The sequence below is a fragment of the Elephantulus edwardii genome, unplaced genomic scaffold (genome assembly GCF_000299155.1).
Source record: "Elephantulus edwardii isolate Elephantulus edwardi_28Jun2011 unplaced genomic scaffold, EleEdw1.0 scaffold00090, whole genome shotgun sequence".
NCBI classification, from domain to species: domain Eukaryota; kingdom Metazoa; phylum Chordata; class Mammalia; order Macroscelidea; family Macroscelididae; genus Elephantulus; species Elephantulus edwardii.
The window spans coordinates 390,670-410,406 of NW_006399840.1; the positions used below are offsets into that span (position 1 = coordinate 390,670).

General features: G+C 48.0%; 1 protein-coding gene across 3 annotated transcripts in view; it reads right to left on the minus strand.

Annotated features, from left to right (window-relative positions):
* Positions 1 to 561: 561 nt before the first annotated feature.
* LOC102845045 (protein phosphatase 1 regulatory subunit 12B-like) overlaps positions 562 to 19,737 on the minus strand; it is a 121,754-nt gene continuing 102,578 nt past the window's right edge. The window contains exons 4-7 of one of the 3 annotated variants that reach the window (XM_006890532.1): positions 18,990 to 19,091; positions 12,960 to 13,013; positions 11,720 to 11,770; positions 562 to 661 (exon numbers count right to left, since the gene is read on the minus strand). In XM_006890532.1, the coding sequence (XP_006890594.1) occupies positions 575 to 661; positions 11,720 to 11,770; positions 12,960 to 13,013; positions 18,990 to 19,091 (294 nt within the window). In that variant the 3' untranslated portion in view covers positions 562 to 574. Of the gene's footprint in view, positions 662 to 5,762; positions 5,898 to 11,719; positions 11,771 to 12,959; positions 13,014 to 18,989; positions 19,092 to 19,737 lie in introns of those variants that run through there. The other 2 variants (XM_006890531.1, XM_006890530.1) reach the window with 2 other exon arrangements.

Sequence of the window (19,737 nt, forward strand, 5' to 3'; positions counted from 1 at the left end):
ACAGAATGGATAAGAGACCAGGGTGCCTGAGCCTCGGGGAAAGGACCAGGTGGGGGAGGAGCTGACCAGTCAGAGACGTTACTGAGCTGCTGCCAGAACAGAAGGGGCAGCCCCAGTGGCTGATGGTGGCTTCCCTCGGCCCCCAGACAGGCTCCTGGAGAGGCGACCACAAGCCGCCCCTGAATCAGAGCAGCCCTGGTCAGTGCAAAGTGTGTGTGGGGGAGGTGCAGTCTGGGGAGAGGCCGCACATGTTTGGACCAGTGTGCACACAAAAGCTGAGCAGCAGGAAGTCTTGGGGGGCCACAGCCGAGCTTGGGGTACCCCCCTGTGCCTTCCCCAGGTGGCCCAAATGATCACAATCATGCTCCAATGAAAACAATTCTAAAACTCCAGGGCTGGGGGTGGGGGGGACGGGGCACCGAGTGAGAAAACGTACAGTGCAGAAGTGACCGGGGGGTGTCAGGGAGAAGTGTCCTCCACCAGAACATTCACGTCTTTCGGGTGGAAGCAGTGGCTGGAGAAGCGGGGCGGGGGCAGCACACGTGTCCCCTCCCTTCTAGGTCTGCAGCCGGGTCTATTTGGACAGTTTACTGATGACTCTGATCAGGGCACCGTTTTCATCTTTCAGCCTCTGGTTGTCGGATTTCAGTTCTGTTAACACCTGTAGAGGTGACAGGGGAAGATGTGTGTGTTAGAGTCTGACACGATCACCCCCACAAACCGCCCCCCACCCGGAGTGGGCCAGGGTGCCTGGGAGCAGAGCCTTAGGACAGCCCCGTCATGAAGCCCATTTGCAAGTTTTCCTATTTGAGTTGGTAATGCAAATATTTAGGGAGACTATAGTCCCTCTATATTTTGAACCATCAATGTCAAGTAATACCATGTTGTTTCTCTAAATATGGGCTCCCTGGTCCGCACTGGATGGCCTTTCATTCTACTGGGTTGCTATTGGAATGGCTCCTGCCCTTGAACTTACCTTCAGCCCAGAGAAACGAGAGTGTGCTGACAGGGGCTGGCGAGGACACTGAAGTGGCTCAGAAGGAAGTGGGGGCCACCTAACACCAGTTAAGAAGGGGCATTGTTTCACACCCCATCATAAACAAAAATGCAGGGGAGAGGGCAGTACTTGGCCCTCCTGCCCCTGGCACAAGATGGTTAAGTGTTCCTCCTCCTTGGCTGCCCTCGATGATATAACCTGTCAACATCATCCCTGGTCATACAGCACCCTGGTATCTCCAACCACTAAAACCCAGAGAGCTTACAGATGATGACAGGGCCGTGAGGCGTCTGAGCACAAGGCCTATACTTACTTAACTACACCCCAAACCCCTCCATTCATAGCTCCGGAGCAACACCCGCATCTTATCAGTTTTAGGGGGTGATTACATAATTCCAGGAAATGGGGGCCTTTGCAGGAGGCGGGGAGTAGAAATCCCAATTCTGTCCATCCTGCCACCTTGGAACGTTCCACACAGCATGCTCAGCTTGTGGGACACAGGAGAAGCAGCTGTCCCAGCCTGGATTGTCAAGTCTTTACCTGCGGTCAGGCACCCTGATGGGTAAGCTGTGCATCTGAAAGCCCCTAGAGGGATGTAGGAAGGCTGGCTCATGTGTGGGATTCCTGGCAGCAAAGGAGAGCAGGCTGGAGAGGACACCACTCTACATCTGAGGCTTGGACATCTACGCTCACATCTGTTGCAAAGGGATGTCCTCTGACAGTGAAGCCCTCGGGTATGAGAGCCCCAGGTGCAGGCAGTGCCCCTGATAAATGGTGGCCTTGGCTGAGAGCTCATGCGGCCCGCTGAGTTCTACTTCTGGCTCACTTTAACTCCGCAGCATACCTAACTGTATATTAAAGAATACAATCTTGTTATCCTTTATCTTTCAGGGAAGAACGAGGTTAAATTACACACATATACATAAAATGTACATGGGTATGCTCTGAGTGCAATGCATTACAGGTATGTATAGAGTTGTTATCAAGGAAACAAACAGAAAAAGAAATGACTAACATCTACACTGAGGAGGGCACTGTGTGTCATTCTGTGGCTTCATGAGGACCTGACAGAGCTGTTGTCCTTACAAAGGGTGCATGGTCAAGTCCAAGGCACTCAGCTCCTCAAGGAAAAGTGGCCTCTGCCCTCAGGTGGGCCTGCCTCCAGCAACTTCTCCTTTCATTATTTAGCAAGTTAACAGAGTTGGAGGTCTGTGGAAAGTACAAACACCCAATGCCCAGAAACGGAAATTCCAGTATCAGCAATGTCACGATACTCAGGCCATTCACTAGGCCCCTCGGTTCCCAGTTCTGCATCTATTAAAGAACAACAATCCTGCCCTGTCTCACAGACAGCAGGCCTTCACAGCCACAGGAGGTAACAGATGTGGACATGTGTTGACATACACAGTACGCTTTTTTCCTATTAGCTGAGTTTGAATGTGGTAGGGCAGGCAAGGTAGTCGGAAAATTTCCTAAGAGGATTTGAATCCAGAAAATATCAACGTTTCAGCTCTTTGACCCTGTTTCTCCTCCCTCGAACCCAATCAAAGCCACTCTGGCTGCCCTTTCTCTCATGTCTCCACGCCTGCAGCCCTGTTTGCCAGGCTCAGCGTTCCAAGATGCATTACAAGGATTTCAGGAAAAGTCAGGCCAGGGTGGCCTCCTACCTCGACACCTCCCCACCCCATCTGCTCTTTGCTGCCCCATCCTGGGGCCTGTGGCTGGGGTATCCGTGACTCTGAGAGCAGTATTTCCATGATGGGATTCCATGGGCCAGAAGGACGCTATATATGGCCATGGATTGTATTTCAGTGCTGGCAGCTCATCAAGTCAGAGCTGCACTGCTTCTCCCTTCCCCCCTCCCTTTTAAATGTACAAACAACTCTGTGAACCTTGGTGATTTATTTCCACATTAAGAACTCAATTCCTTGGGAAAAAAACCCAAAACTGAACAAGGCAATTTCCCAGCTGCAACATGCCACAGTTGACATCTTCGGGGAGTGTCAAAAAGTACAAGAACTGGAATGTGGAAATCAAGGTGGGGGCAGGGGAGGGCCTTCTAAGCTTTGTTCTCACAATGGGGGTTGGGGGGCATGAACAGTGTTATCTGATAATCACCCAAAGTTAAAGGATGGTTAAAGCAGAACATCTGGGAAAGCACTATTCAAACATGAGGTTGAACAAAGCTTTTTGTTTTCCACTTTTTGGACCTTAATTTTTTAAGTTTAAAAATTTCACACCTTTCTCTTGTTTAATGTTAGAGTGCCAGGGACAGAATTAGGTTGATATTTCTTCAAATGTAGCGTCTTACAAGCCTCCATCAGAAATGAGTAAGAGAAGCAGCAGCTTTTCAGGTCCTGCAGTGTAGGGCGAGGGGCTCCGGAGGAGCCTTCCCCCAGTACCCCGCTTATCTCTCTCTCTCTCTCACACACACATACACACAGTGGCAAAGGCATCCTCTCCTTATTTTGTTGATGACTAGCTAGTGCTACACGCTGAGACACAAGCGTTTCTCCAGGGGACTTTTTTTTTTAAAGGGCAGGGTAACATCTCTTGTTACTACACTGCCAGTTAACTCATTTTCTCTGGGGCAGCCTTTCCTGCAAGTTACAGGTTACATTGTCTTTGGGGCACCCACTCAAAAGCCCTCTGAGGTGTAACGGTAAATACATAACCCAGTGAGCATGGCTCAGTTCTAACAAAACTTTATTTATAAACACTGAAATGTGGAATTTTAGAGTTGTGATATATTCCTATTTGGGTGGCTCACAGGTCATACCAGGGGCCGGAGTTTGCTGACCTCTGACCCAGGGCCGCGTGCCAGGCAGCGGCTTCCTTGATAGCCGTGGATCTGTAGGCAGGTAAGCGGCTCTCTGGAAGTTAACCTTCAGCATAGACGTCAGGAGTGCTGAGAAAGCAGGAGGCTGTACTTCACCCGTCAGCCACAATGCCGGCCACACGACAGTTGCTTAGTAGATTCTTTTGGAACTGTCTGGACCGCATGCTTAAGAAATGGCCAGACTATAGCTTAAATATGGTTTATAAATCAGAGTGGTTAAGAAGAACTTGGGCTGTAAGATAGCTGGCTTGGCTTTGGGGTCTGTGACACTCTGAGTAACCCTGGGCAGCTTACTTGAGTCTTGTTCTTTCCTCCATATGTAGAGTGACTGTAGACAGGGATAATGAGTAAGAAAAGGACATAAAGCACTTAGCACAGATTTTCATAGGTTATTAACTACAGAAAGCAAGACATCTAGTTTTGCCTTGGGTCTCAGAGACTCTTGTACAAAGAGGAGAACGGAAGATAAGAATGCCATATTTTGGGGACCCTTGCTCAGCTCAAGCCCAATTTCTCAGCACCCCGAGGCTTATTTTATTTTAAAGCATGAACTCACTAATAGGCAGAGAGCCGCCGCTGCTCAGTACAGGCCTTGGTCCACTTGCCTTTCAATTTCCTTTTTGCTTGTGGCAGTATCTGCAGCTCGCATTATTAGCTCAGCCCTGTGGTAATTTGGGTGCTTCAGATCTAGTGGGTATTAGTTGCCAGCTACTGACCCCGAAGGCAAAAGCAAATAGACAGGAAAAAAAAAAGAACAGGCCCTGGTCAGGACTAATTAGACTGTTGCTTAAAATTAAAAACTCATTTCAGAGAGAGAAACTGCTCAGCAGTGGTGACCCCATCACACCATCACCAGACAGGGAAATAGGCAATCTGTGAGCTTGTCTCACGTACCCACAGCCAAGGAATGGCTTCAGTTTACTAATGACACTGCAAGTCCCTGTACTCTGCTCCACTGCCTGTCACCTCCTTGGCAAAGCCAGCTCCATCAGGGAGGGTCTGGCCGTGTGAGGTCTTATTTATATGGACTGTGTTCTGCCTCACAGCTCGTACTCGGAGGGGAAATATCCCCAGGATTTGTGGTAGGGATGGAACAATGCCTCCAAAGAAGGAAGAGGAAAGAAGAGATTACTGTGGGAAGGAGATATAGAAGGCTTCTCCAGGCCTGCGCAAACGGTGGATAGGAAAATCTGTTTGGCCGGTGTTTGGGCTAGAACAATGCTAGCCTTTAGTCCTCATCCTCCTGATCCAGCAAGGCAGTCAGATGTGAAGATTTCATTCTCTGGTATAAGGGTGTCAGCAGTTAGCATCCCTGGCTGCCCACAGGAACAAGAAGGGGCTCTGGATTAATCCTGATGCTGGGTCTCATTTGGCATCATTAGTCATGGGCACAGGCACTGTTTACAGCTCCCACATATTTGTACTATGTAGCCAGGATTCAGAGCCTCTAGACTAGGTAAGTCCAGAGCCAACCCCAAATGCTGCAGGGACCAAGCTGTACTTGCACTGCTACTGACTGTGAAAGCACTATCTCAGGTCTCCCATGGTAGCCACAGAAGTATGTGTGTGTGTGTGTGTGTGTGTGTGTGATGAGCACACCCACCACGAACGCTGAGGACATGTGTACCAGAGGGAGCAAATAAATGTTCAATCTCTCAGGGAAGAGAAGGGAGTGTGGAAATCTTACCAAATGCACTGCCACCCACAAAGGTCTCCCCTATGCCACCCTTGACCTAGGAGGCTATATCCCAGCTTAGGGTCTCAGCACTGGCTTCTTCAAGCTCTAAACCACCAGCCTTCATAGGCACCTGCGTGTGGAGGCCCTGGCGGAGGGAGGGAAGAGCACAGAGCATCCGAGACCAACAAGAAGAGCGAACCTGCCTGGAGCAGTGGAGGAGGGAGTGAGGTGGAGAGGAGGGGCAAGGACTAGAGCTCTTGGCTTTCCGAGGACTCGATGGACTCTGAGAGTCTGGCCACCACTCGGGTCAGGGCCCTGTTTTCGGCCTGCAGTTGTTCGTTCATCTGCTTCAAGGTTTGAATCTGTTTTAGCTGGTGGAGGTTCTGTAGAGAGTTGAGACATGGAGGGGAAAGACAGACAAGACAGAGAGAGACATGACAGACCAGAGGAAATAAAAGTAGGACAAAGAGATCACATGACGTTCTATTTTTGTTTTTTTAGTTTGCATGCAAAGAAGGAAATGAGGAAGGCAGGCCATGATGAGAGCGAATGGGAGGCACGGATGGAGAGAAGCACCCGGGAGAGCAGAGCCGTGACTGATTACTGGCTAAGGTCTGGATGTGATATACAACACTATATGATAGGACCGCTGAGCACCTCAGGAAGCACATCTGGATTGTTTTTGGCAATGACAGCCTGCCATGCAGCTGAGGCCTTCTGAACTGAAGTAACTGGTTAGGCCACGGCCTCGGGGCCCTTGTTCATCATCACAGGGCCTGGGGCGGAGTCACAGGGTACACCTAAATCCACCGCTGTCCTCTCCGCTCCCCATCTTTCCTTGTTCCCCGTCCTTTATCCCTTACTTCCACCTATTTTTCTTTCTATATCCTTCTCTTATAATATTTTATTATTATTAAAAAAATAAAAGGAAAAGAGAGGGGTTTGTTTAAAGAGTTGCATATGAATGCATGTACGTTTAGAAGGATCAAGTGACATGCACCAAAACAGAAGAATGGGCAGCTCTCTGGATGTCCTCTCATCTGCTTTGTGGGCAGCTGCAGGACTCTGCTGATTCTCCTCTATAGTCCAGAGAGCTCCCGCAAGGTCTGAGAACTAGCAACTTGCCTCTGACCTGCTCTATGGTCATCTTGCTGTTGTTGTGTACCATCGAGTCGGAACTGACCCACAGCAATCCCTCCAGCAGGTTTTCCAAGGCAGTTAATTGTATGAGCGGAGACTGTCCATCCTTCTCCTGCAGAGCAGCAGGTGGATTCAAACCGCGTGACTTTGAGACTGCAGCACAGATTCTTATCACTAGCCACCAGAGCTCTGAAGGTCGTCTGTGTCACTCAACACACTCCTAACTGCACTCTCTTTGTCTCAGTTCACGCAGAGGCTGGGGACAGCTAAAAGATGTTCATGGAAAAAGGGAGCCCATGCTCTGGAGTTAGAGCTGTGCATAAAAGGGGAGAAAATCATAAATACCCAAAAAAGTTCCATATGGCTGGACTTATGTGCTAATTCAGCCTTAATATTTATCAGTGTTGCAAATGGAACAGAGTAACCAGCTCACAGATAACCCTTCTAATCCTTTTTACCTCATAAGGGAGGTAAAGACTTCATTAGATGGGATTATTTCCCAGCCTGCCTGCTCTCTAGTCCCCCATAACGAGGCATCTGCACTGACCCTGAAATCGAGACAGCTCTCTGGGACAATGATTTTGTTATGTGAATGGAGTTTCACAGGTAAGGTGGACAACAATCCTATAGATTAAAATGATGAGAAGAAAAAAGGTCTACAGGGTTCAGAAAAAGTCTCTTGTCCTCTCATAGGTGCAAATGATAGAAATGAAAGATTAGTCAGGTTATAATTGTTTGGTAGTGAAGAGGCAAGAGAATGAAAGGTAGTATGAGGGGGAAACAGTGAAAAGGAAAAACAGGCAGAGACAAACTGTTGAACGGCTCTTTTCCCATCGAGGGATAACGCCACCTTGGAAGATGGCAGGGCGGCCAAACAGGGTATGTGCTGTCGGGGGATCGGGCCTGGCAGTCCTCTCTGCCCGCTGCACGCATCTCAGCCACACAAGGGCACAGGACTGTGGCCAGGCTACAGCATATGGGAAAATTTAAAGAAATGGGCAGGGGCCAAATTTAGAAGCAACGGAAAGTCCCTGGCTCTCATCGTTCTTTGGTGTTTACATTGGGCCAAAGCTTTGAACACAATCACTGTCGTTACACTAAATGGTCCTTGCCTCCCAGAATAATATTAAAACATAAGGCATGAAAGCGACTCAATCCAACTTGTGAATGCAAGCTGATCAAAGTAGAAAAATCTGACGTCATCAGCATGAGGGAGAGAGAGGGGCAGGGAACGACCTGGTCTGAAGTTCTACAGAAGCAATCCTGGACACAGGTGTGATGAGGGGATGGAGAACAGAGCAGGGCACAGCGCAGAGTGGGCAAGGGCAGAGTGGACAGGGAGGCAAAATGAGGCTTGTGACATTTCCAGAGTAAATAAATAAATAAATAAAAATAAAAAAAATTCCAAGACCAAGTTAAAAGGCTGCTGGGCCCCGCTCATGCAAGGACCCGGGAAAGGAAGGGGAGTGAGTCTGGCAAGGAGGCAGATGCTGAATGGAGATGCAGTAGAAAAGTGAACTGGTCTGATATGGGCACATCCCAAGCCCAGCGGCGGGCCCAGTGGAGCTTACGCTGACACGCATGCATGTCAGAGCCTGGCATATCATCCTACTCCGATCCAGCATCTGTGGAGTTTCTCCCATGGGAGAAACATACTTACCTTCCGAGCAAAGGCCGGAAAGATACAACTCATGTCCCCACACCAAATCCTCCCTTCCCCACATTCACTGTCGAACCCTGGTCCACAGACGGAGCACACCACTACTACTCCCTTCCAGCCTGGGGTGCCACTTTTTCTTCGGGGGACCCACTGCTCCTAAAGGTGTGGGAATCGGTCACACGTGGAACACACAGCAAGCACGGTGGCTAACTGGCCCGAAGCTGCACCGGACCCCAGACCGACAAGACTGTCATCCGTTCTGACTGCTTACCCAGTAAGAGATTTGGGCTACTTGTCACTTCAGAGACATTAATCACCATAAACTGCCATCTGCATGAAGAGCTAGAGAGCTACCCAAACATTTTCTTCAACTCCTTTAGGGTGAGTCACACCAATTTTATGGTTGTATCTGTATTTCTGAAGCTTCTGCCTGCAAAGAAACGGACTGAGTGTCCACGTATGCTCACTCCCTGCTGAGTCTGTTCCCCCTCGGTGACCTCTCGCTGAGTTTCTGTGGCTGTAAATCACAAAAGACAACCACACCCCATCTTTCTCATGAGGGGTCTCTGGGGGATTCAAATTGCTGGACGCGTGTGGCTTTTGGAGCAGCTCAACTCACTATGGACTATGCCATTAGAACTTCAGATCAAATTTACTGCTGTTGAATCAGACCCAACTCATAGCTGACCCTCTAGTAGGTTTTCAGAGACTGTAAACAGCAAAGAGACTGCCCATATTTCTCCAAAAAAGCCACTGGTGGATTTTAATTGGTAGAGGTGCAGCCTTTGTGTTAGCAGCACAACTCCCTATAGACTACACAACCAGCACCCCTAAACATAATTTTGTTGTTGTTGTGTGCCATCGAGTCAGAACTGACTGACAGCTGACCATCCGTGCCCACGGAACAGATGGATCCGAGCCATGTGCCTTTGGGATTGTAGCACACAACTTCTTACCAGTAGGCCACCAGAGCTGCCTAAATAGAAAGATGTTGTACCGCAGAGTCAGAGCCAACCCATAGTTGACCCTCCAGTGGGTTTGCAGCAGCAATTAATCTCATGGGAGGAAATTGCCCATCTTTATCTGGAAATGTAAAGATACAACCATGAAATCGTTGTGCCAGGAGGGGCTCTGATGCCCCTCCTTCTCGTCCTCTAGGGGGAGCCGGACTGACAACCCTTTACTTAGACTTTGATTTGAGCACATGGTGGTGAGGGCTTTCAAGACTGCAGGAGGGTTTCTTCTCCACTGGCTCTGTGATTGGTAATGGAGGATAATAGCAGTTGCCTGAACGGATGGATCTATTGAAATGAAAAAGCCAGCATCGAATCTGCCTGCCTACTGCACCAGGGACTGAAGAGTCTTGATCTGGCTCCACTCGGTAATTTAAAAGGACTTGTTTAAAGGTGGCTGACTAATGGCTGCTGGCTGGCGAGAGCACACACTTCTACTGGGAATAGGAAGGGGTTCATGGTCTAGTGTAGGAAACCATAGTCTAACAGGACAAGGAAAGAGAGAGAAATATGTTAACTCTTCTTCTACATCACCCCGTGTTGTTGAGCTGGCTCTGACTTATACGGACCCTCAGGTTTCTGAGGCAGTAAATCTCTATGTGAGGAGATTGTCTAGTTTTCTCCCGAACAAGTGGCAGGTGGATTAGAACCCCTGATCTTGTGGTTGGCAACCTGGTATGTAATGTACTAAGCCACGAGGGGCTCCTTAACTCTACTTAAGAAGCCCCCCCCCCCCTATTTGCCAGTTTACAATTAGAATAGAAAAAAAAGGAGGGATTCACTTTCTCCACCGTGAACATTTCTGGCTGTGGGGTGAGCCTGAGCGGATGGGATGCGGAGCTCTGTGACGGGCAGGACGCGGCTCCGGCGTGCTCACTAGAGGGCGCCAGCTTTGGCCTCATCCGCACGCTCCTCATCAGCACAGAGGCCACTTCTTAATGAGCGTCCCTGACAGCTGTCTAGACAGATGGTCTAACTCAGGGGGTTTCAAATACAAGAAGGGACCCCTATACAACTAAGAGCTCAGGATATTCATTCATCAAGAACTGTTTAGCTCTGCTCACACACTGCTCTAAGTGGGGGAAATGCTTCTGTATGGTGAGTGAGGTGGGCCTGGAAAAACCAGAAGACAGAGAGCCTTAATGGTCTTAGGCCATACAGTTTACAGCATCTCAGAAGAATCGACTACTTCTTATTTCTGCTCTGATCAACTTGGAACATTTCAAGGGACACTGAGCTAGAAGTAGGTACTTCCGGAAATTGTATGTGGCAGCCGCCCGCCACAGTCTCGGGAAGGAACGCAGGGGCAGAGCTTGGCACGTCTCCTTTCTGGAAGTATGGAGAGTAATAGGCTTATGAGCAGTGGAACTTGTATAAACAATGGCCTTTTCAGGTCCTGAAAAGCTCCTTCAGTAAACAGCCAATTTTTTTAGGCCACTGGAACAATAAACATCTCTCCAAAGTGCTCCAACTGCATATTAGGGATGCCTGCTCACAGACGACCTGGGGACCTACCAAGTGCTTCCCAGGTGAAGAACTCCACGCTCCATAAGATGAACACTTTGTATCACATAGCCAGCAAATACAATGCTTCAAGATGAGAAAAAGCTGAGTGAGAGCTAAGTGACTGGGGCCGCTTTTAGATCACCCCTAGGTGGTCACCCCAGCAGCTCCTTATTTCCCTTACAGAGCAGGGACCTGACTCTGGTGGGCATATTTCCTGCTCTTAGCACTTAAAAGTGCCCAGTACAGCAGTTGTCCATTGAAAGGGAGATGGGTTCAGGAGTCTTGATGCCAGGCAGTGCGCCATGAAGTGTGTCTGGTGGTGTGAGCTTATTCTAGTGGGAGAGTGCCAGGTATTCCCGAATATTCCAGGGGATAGAAGTAGGGCAGGCAATCGCCATGGGCACATATCTTCATTCTGCTACAGAATGACTCACTGTGTTCCCTCTGTCAAGGGGCAGGGACAGTGAGGTAACAGAGAGGACAGTCACAGGTCCTGTTACGACCGTTCCTAATGTGGGGCTCTGCAGAGCGGAAACCCCTGTTCTAGTCCTTTCACCCAGTCCTGTGAGGCGGGGACGGTCACTGCTGGAAAACCTGAAAAGTTCACCTCACGTTTGTTTCCAGGTTTCTTGAGGTCACTCTCTAAATGCCATAATGCTACCTTTGTTCCTACAAGCGCTTTGAGGCGGCCACAGCGGATGGTGTGCGGGCTGGGAGACCTAGGAAATGGTGAGGAAAGGTGCTCATCTCCTGTTCTCATGTCATCTCGTCTTGAGGGTGCTGTGTTTGCAGTAAGATGTGGAGGGGGCAGGCCCATGCTCAAATCCATGGTCTTAGCAGGCATTCAGAGGACATGTGTACAGAGGGAAAGAAAATCTATTCATACCTTCATCTCCTCCTCCATTTCAGACATTTTCCGCTCCAAGGCTCTCCTCTCCTGTTTAAAAACAATGAGACTGCTGAGCATTTAATGGCTTTAGAAGGGAGTCAAAATGCTGCCTCCCAGCTGCTGTGTGATCAACAGCTTCACGGTCAAAGCGTTTGTCTACTGACGCAGGCAAACTTTACCCAGGAGATTTGCACACTGTCTGATTCTGCCACTTCTGGAACTACTTCACTGAGGAAAACTGAGCTTTCTAAATCTTCTCTGAGAAAATCAGAAGATAGGAGGAAAAACAACTTGTTAAAATGCAAACAGGGCAACAGCCACACACGCTAGGCTATTCTGCAGAACTAAAGACTTCATGGAATTTCAAACGACTGCAAGTGACCTTTACCCTCAATGAATAAAATGGTGTCATGGTCTGTGGTGATTCCCCCAGTTCCGAGAGAACAGCCTCTCAGGACGGGGAGCAGCAGGGGATCAGGGAAGCAGACATCATAGTCTATGAAGAAACAACACCCAGCGTATTTTACTTCTTTTTCCCAGTAACTGAGTCCTGATGCAGCATGAACTCAAAGAGGATTCCTTGATTAGATGAGATACCAAGGACATCTGGTTATAAGCCAAGGACATAAAACACCAAACTAAGCTGCTTTCCAAATGAAGCAGATAATAATAGAAGAGATGGGAACATATTATACTATCAGGGTTAAATTAAAGCTAGGGTTCATCGATAAATCTAATTCTGTTTTCACAATCAAAGAATGTCAAATCCCAGTAAAACACCCCGAATGCAGTAAGAGGGGGTCAGCAAGTGAACCAGAAATCCTCCCATGAGTTAGAGGAGGCCTCTGCTGGCTCAGGTTCCCAGTCACAAGACCCAACATGAGGGCACAGGGTCCCGCTGAAACGGCCTTTCTGTTCGAGGAGAAGGGAAGGGAATGAGACTTGAAGAATTACAGTAGACCACGACATACTCTGGGGTTTAAGCATGTGTGCAGGGGCACTGCGATGCACCAGATGACCTTCCAGCAACCCTTCCCACCCAAGCCTGGAACATGTGAAAAGGAAGGACTAGCACTGCCTGGGCTCAGACAAAAAGAATTTATGAGCAGGCCGCGAATGGAATGTGGCACAACTCCACCTTCTTAAGATGAACTTTTTCCGCTGGCACGAACAACAAAGTCAGAGAAAGTCAGGGAGGAGAGGAGCTAACGCGGAGGGGAAGGACGCACACACATACCCGTTTCTCCATCTCCAGCACTGCTGAGCGGTCAGACGTCTTCTCTTGTTTCTGCTGGTGCAAATGGAAGGAAAGAGTTGTGACTTAAGTTGTCTCAAGGCCAGTGGAAAGCTCAGTCCAGGTCAGCTTCATCATCAGACATCCAGAAATAGATGGCAGGGCTTTGGACTTGCCCTCTAGAAGGGGTCTCTGGCAAACAGATCCTGTTACCTAACATTCTCTGCCTCTCTGAAGTTTGCTGGATTCCCACTGGGTTAAGGAAAGCAGGTAAGTACTGCTCTCTGAAACTGAAAATATTCACAGGTACAGAGACATCACACACAACACAATTCATCTTTGATGCTACCTGTTGTTGTTATGTGTCATCGAGTCACCTGTGACTCACAGCGACCCTATGTACAGCAGCTCCGAAGCCTGCTCTGTCCTGGGCCAGTCTCACTAACTCCCGCTCAACAACCCCCATTGCCCCAGTTACTGTGTCAATCCATCTCATCTAGAGCTAAGTACTGTCCTATATACCCCACCGCCCCTCTTTAGTTTTCTATTCTATAAGTAATTTCAAAACCTAGGGGAATTAGGGAGCTCTGGTGGCCTAGTGGTAAGAATCTGAGCTGCAATCCCAAAGACACGTGGTTGAAATCTGCCAGGTTCTCCACGGGAGAAAGATGGGCAATCCCCTCCCATGATTACTGGCTCTGAAATCCAGCTGGAGCGTCAGCTATAGGTGGATTCTAACTCAATGGTACACAAAAACAACAATGACAGGGACAATTAAAAGTGGCCTTTCTTCTTTAAAAGACTAGAATGTGGGGTTCATGGTCAAAGGGTCTTCATGGAACTTTCTACATAACTCCTCTCCCCCTGGTCTTTCTCTTTCAGAGGAAAGGTCTTCACATTTGGGTAGGTTCCCAGGAGTTCTTGGGACCCAATCTCAGGGTCTGGCTTGAACGGGCCAGTTTTTACTCGAACGAAACTGCATGCAACTTAAAAGAAAACGGGAAGTTTTATTTTGGATCAACAACTTTTAATTTAAACGAAATATCACAGAGGAACTAAAAATGTTGAGCCACCACAGCTAAAAATGAGAAGCCGCTCCGGTTATGACCCTGCTTTAACGGGAAATGGAGCTGAGGTGTCAAGCCCCTTCTGGCCTTCGCATTCTACAGCTGAACTGACTTTAGTTTAATTTTTTTGGCTCAGAAAGATTAGTGGGAGAGGAGTTATACAGAAATCCAATAAGCATCTGATAAATATATGCGCTCATTATTCTTTTTATTATGCCGAGCGTCAGGCAGAGAACCTGCTGTAAATACAGAAATCACGCTGGTCTTCTTGCCCAGGTTTCTTTTTCCTCCCCCCTTTCAAATAATGAGCAGCCACCAGAACTAACAATAAAACTTGGATTTGGGGCTTCAGCCCTTGGCTTTCACCTCCTGCCCTGCAGGTCATGGCGGCCTGCCTTCATACCACATCTACTAAGAAGCAGAAGGAAAAGAAAAAGACAAATTACAAGTAGATCTTGTAGCTTGCTCACAATCCCGTCTCTTTGTGAAGGCTGGGAAGCTGTGATGATTTCACTATGTTCAAGGTTCACTTTCCCAAAGAACAACCAGCTTTTTTTTTTTAAAATTTAACCTCAGTAGAGTATGTGTGGACCTTTTATGTAAAAACACTGTGTGTGTCCATGTGGTAACAGTCGCCATACAAACATGCAAAGATGACAAGCCAAACAACTCTGTGTTTAGTAAACAGTAGAGACTAGGTCTGTAGCATCAGCACTTCTTTTGAATTTCAGTAACTTATATTTGGCAAAACTAAGTATTATCTGACACACCCAGGAGAGCAGCTGGCTAGAAGTAAATGCTTTCCCCCACTGACTAGACAGTCGGCTTTCATTCTCAATGCCCTCTGTGCAAGTCAATGCCAGCAGCTTTTGAGCTGCTCCCCACTATCGAGTGTGCGTGGGCTGTGGGGAAGTCAGGAGGCCAGTGGGCAGTCACAGTTCCTGCTGCACAGGGGGTGGGATCAGGTGGGGACGTGAAACCTGGTTCCCTACACGACCAAGTGGTTCTTCACTTCCTATAAGACAGCCCTCGTAGTAACTAATGCTGTTTCTGTTCCAAGGCTGAACCAACTCCCAGCTGACCTGCCAGCAGGTTTTCAGAGGCAGTCAATCACATGGGAGGAGACTGCCCATCCTTCTCCCTCAGTAACTAAGGAGATCCAGCATAATCTCTGCCTCTATTAGACACTGCCAATATGTGATATGCCAGTATGTGACTAAAAAGTCAGCAGACTGGGGTAGGTGTGTGAAGGAATAAGCAAGATTCAATGGAGACTTGAAAAGATGGGGTGATAACAGGCATAGATCTATAGTAATTAATTATATAAAATACATGTAGTGAGGAGAGACCGGTCCTTGGAGAGGGACATCATGCTTGGGAGGGTGGAGGGACGGCGCAGGAGAGGAAGGCCCTCTATGAGGTGGATTGATTCAGTGACTGGAGTAATCGGGATGGGAGTGTCAGAGATAGTACGATTGGCACAGGACAGAGCGGAGTTTAGGGCTGTTGTACATAGGGTCGCTATGAGTCGCAGGCGACTCGACGGCACATAACAACAACAACAACATATAATGATTGTATAAAATACAATGTAAATGAAAGCCTGTATAAAATACAATGTACCTGCATGAAACATGATGTATATGAATGTGTACAAACCAATAAAAACACGAAATAAAAAAGTAAAAAAAACCCAAAACCAGTCCTGTATATTTTCCAAGTGTCCACTGTGAATCAAATTGTCCAGCTGTTAATCAATGGTTACAGTTTGAACCTACTAACAATCTACAAGAGAAAAGATCTGGAGATGTGCTCCCATAAAGACTGTACTATTAACAGTGTAGTCTGCAGACATGACGGTCTACATACATCCTACTTTGGTGAGTAGCCACCAGGGCCTTACAAGTTTTCAAGCAGAGATTTAAGATGCAACCTTAAATGTATCTCCCTTTCTGGAACAATGAAGAGGGAAGGAAAAGAAGAGGGGGGAAGGTATAAACAAGCAATTAGTCCAAAGGACTGAGGGACTGCATGAATTTCAACCTTGACAAGCCTGAGAGCAGAAGAACTCAATAGGCCTGAACCACTGCTCACTGCCTTAAAAGGGGTCATAGCAGAATGTCCTAGACAGAGAAAGTGAAACATAAAATTCAAAAAAGAGAAATGCTCAGGCTTTCTACTCTGACGGGGACTGGGAGGACTCCTCATAATGGCCTTTAGTTTCCCTTTGGACCTCAAACAAAACTAATTTCTGTTGCTTGATTTTTAGCTAAACACTTGACAGGCCCTTAAGATGTATGACGACCCCAGGATGGTACCCATTCCTTCTGAGAGTCAATCCCCCACACAAGAGAAAAAGGGCCACACTGGCCCTGTGACAGAGCTCAGGAGCAGGAAGGGGTAGGAGAAAAGATTCATGGAATGAGAGTTAACAGGAAGAAGCAAGAAAAACATGGCTACGTTGTGGAAAATGTCACTAATGGCATAAAAGGTACATGAATGGTTGAAGGGAAAACCAAATTTTTTTTTTCTGTAAACTTTCCCTCAACCCACACACATGTATCAAAAATGTAGCTACAAAATCCTACAGAACAGTTCTACGCTGTCATATAGGGCCCCTGTGAATTGGAATTGACTTGACAACATGCAACAACAGCTGTGAACAAGCATGCCCAGGTAGTGCAAATAGAGTGCGTGGCTAACCAAAAAGCTCGAGGCCTGGGTCTACCCAGGGGTAAGGTCTGGAAACCTATTGGAAGGAAATCAGCCAATGAAGATCTATGGAGCAGAGGCACACTCTGACACACATGGGTTTGCCATGACTTGACGCCATGCAGCAGCTCCTGGGACACCAAGAATACGACATTCTGTGTGGCTCCATCATGCTGGGCCAAGGGACCTTGAGGCCCATTCTTCTAATCTTATGGCAGAGTTACACCTCTGTGAGTGTGTTGTTGGTTTAGAACCTAGGGAGCTCTGGTGGCCTAGTGGCAAGAAGCTGCACTGCAATCCCAGAAGTATGTGGTTTGAATCCACCAGATGCTCTGCTGGAGAAGGAAGGGCAATCTCCTCCTGCACCAGTCAGATCTGATTTGACAGTACGTACAAACACACATTAAAAAAGATCAGTAGATTTAGTGACCTACTTCTCTAGTTCCACTGAGTCACTTTAAGCCCTACGTGTAGGCTGAGAGTCAGGGTTCAACCAGTACATGCGGGCAGAAGGGACCACCTCTCCCAAACCTGCATAGAGCTTGCAGGCAGGCCATCCACTGGTGCCTGACCAAGCCCTTTCCCACAAAGTGCTGGTGTCCTGGCTGTCTGTGGATTGCTGGGATTCCGTGCAATTTTGGGGTACTTCCAAGTGTTGCCACTGCCTGGCTGATCCTATTCCAGAGGGTCAACAACAACTGCTCAGAGGGTACTCAACCCATCTGCCTCCACACCCCCATGGAGTAAGTACTGCACAACACTAATGTTTTAAGTTGTGCTTTAGAGTTGTATCCTGTGGCCCGAACTAACTAGCCAATCTTGGGTTTCGTTTCCTGTCCTCCTGGTCAAGAGTCATTTCCCCCTCAGCTCTCAGAATTCTTAGTTCCCAGGCATTTCAGGAGGGCTGTAACTCAATAGGCTTCCTGTTAACTCAGCAATAACCTACGGCAGAGGTCTTTTAGCTTTCAGCTGCAGGGTTTGTCTCACGGGCAATGAGGTTATTACTGCCAGCACCGTCTCAGGCATCAGCTCGTTAAATCAGAGCTGGTGGTAAGAGGAAACAGTTTATCTGTCTCTCTGCCACCGACATTCTTTACTCCTAGGCTGAGCTGGCTTGGGGAGACCATAGATTCAACAGATAGAATCTTTGCTTTGGGATGTAAGTCCACCCTAGTGCACATTTGCCATGCATTCGTTATCTGATCTAAGCAAACCCCTTATTTCTCTAGGCTTCACTTAAACGGCAGGGAGCTCTGGTGGCCTGGTCCATAGGGAGTTGTGCTGTGGACCCAAAGGTGGCATATCTCTGACGGTTCAAATACACCAGCGGTTCCTGGGGAGAGAGATGAGCGGTCTCAACTTGTGCGATCTGCAGCCTCCGAGAAGCTACCAAAAGCTGGTTGGGAGATGATTTTACTTGACAGCAGCGAGTGAGAACTGTGGTGTGGGTGACGAGCATGGAATATACCATCCCTGGAATAACTCCGTTGTGGGTGAAATGCAAACAGGGTGTCCATTAGACAAGGATGGGGAAACCGGGTCTCACGTACTTAGGGCATGCTGTCAGGAGGGGCCACTCCTTGGCTAAAGACATTAAGATGGGAAAGCTAGGGGGGTCAATTAAAGAGGGGAAGACTCTCACGAGAGAGACTGACACAGTGAGTGTAGGAGCAGGCTTGAGCACGGTGGGAACTGTGAGGGGCTGCAGAGCAGGGTGACGTTTCAATCTGCTGTGTGTCACAGGTTGATGCCACCTCACAACCACAGCAACCCCAACAATTTGTGGCTCTGTCTGCACCAGGCTTAACAGTGTCTTGCATATGCCTCTCCAGCAGGTGATGTGTAGACAAACTAAAGCATAAGTAATAAAGAAGCAGCTGTTCAGGACCACCTCTGGCGTACACTGTAGAATCCAGAACTTGAGATAATTCATACTCATTTTGAGCTTTCAAACCAGCTGGACTTGCCACTGAGCTATCAATTTTCAATTTAAGTTGTCATGTGCCTTTGAGTTAGAACCGACTCACAGCTGCCCCTCTAGTGGGTTTTCAAATGTTGCAAATCACACACAAGGAGATTGCCCATGATTCTCCATTGAAGCATCTGGTGGATTGGAACTGTGTTAACTGGATCCTAAAATAAAATCAGGATCCAAAAGGCTTCAGCCACACTGTCCTGAGACCCAGCTCTGACGAGCTCCCTTTCCACCTCTGGTTTGGGGCCGGTTTGCCCCCTGTTCCCCCTGCCCCCTTACCTGGGCCTTCTCGAGCTTTGATTTCACATCTGCCAGCTCCAGCTGCGCCTCCTGCAGTTTCGTTTTCAGCTTTTGGTTTTCCGTTAGGGCACTCTCGTAGAGCTGGAGGGACACAAGAGGGAGAATCAGGGCACCAACTAGGTGAGGCTCCCACAACCGAAGCCCCCAGATTTCCTGCATAGGAGGGGGGTTTAGGTGCTCTGGCCCAAGCTGCTGCTGTCTGGAGATGAGGAAGATGGAGAGGGGAGGGAACCCAGTGTCTCGGTCTCTTGCTTCGTGACAGTGAAGAAGCCCCAGAGGCTGAGGGAGAACAATTTTCTAACTTCTACAATGTTAGCCACGAGTGAAAATGGTCTTTCAGTTTACTCTTCTAGGGCATCTGCACTGATTAAAAGTGTGGCTTGCACCTCCTCATATCAGATTCATAGGTGTATTAATTTTAGTCAAATTCTGCGTAACAAAAATTTTTTACAACAAGAACAGATTTCCAGAGGTATCTCGAAAACAAGGGGGAAAGTGGGCAAGCCTGCCATGGGGGTTGGAGGTTATTCTTTTTTTTTTTTGAGGTTATTCTGTAAGAACCACACACACAAAATAATATCTTACAGCAATTTAAGCTTTAGCCAAAATCAGAATTATTGTTCTTTTAAGGAGCCATGGTGGCATGGTGGTTAAGTGTTTGGCTTCTAATCACAAGGTCAGCAGTTCAAACCTACCAGCTACTTTGTGGTGGAAGGACACAGAATTC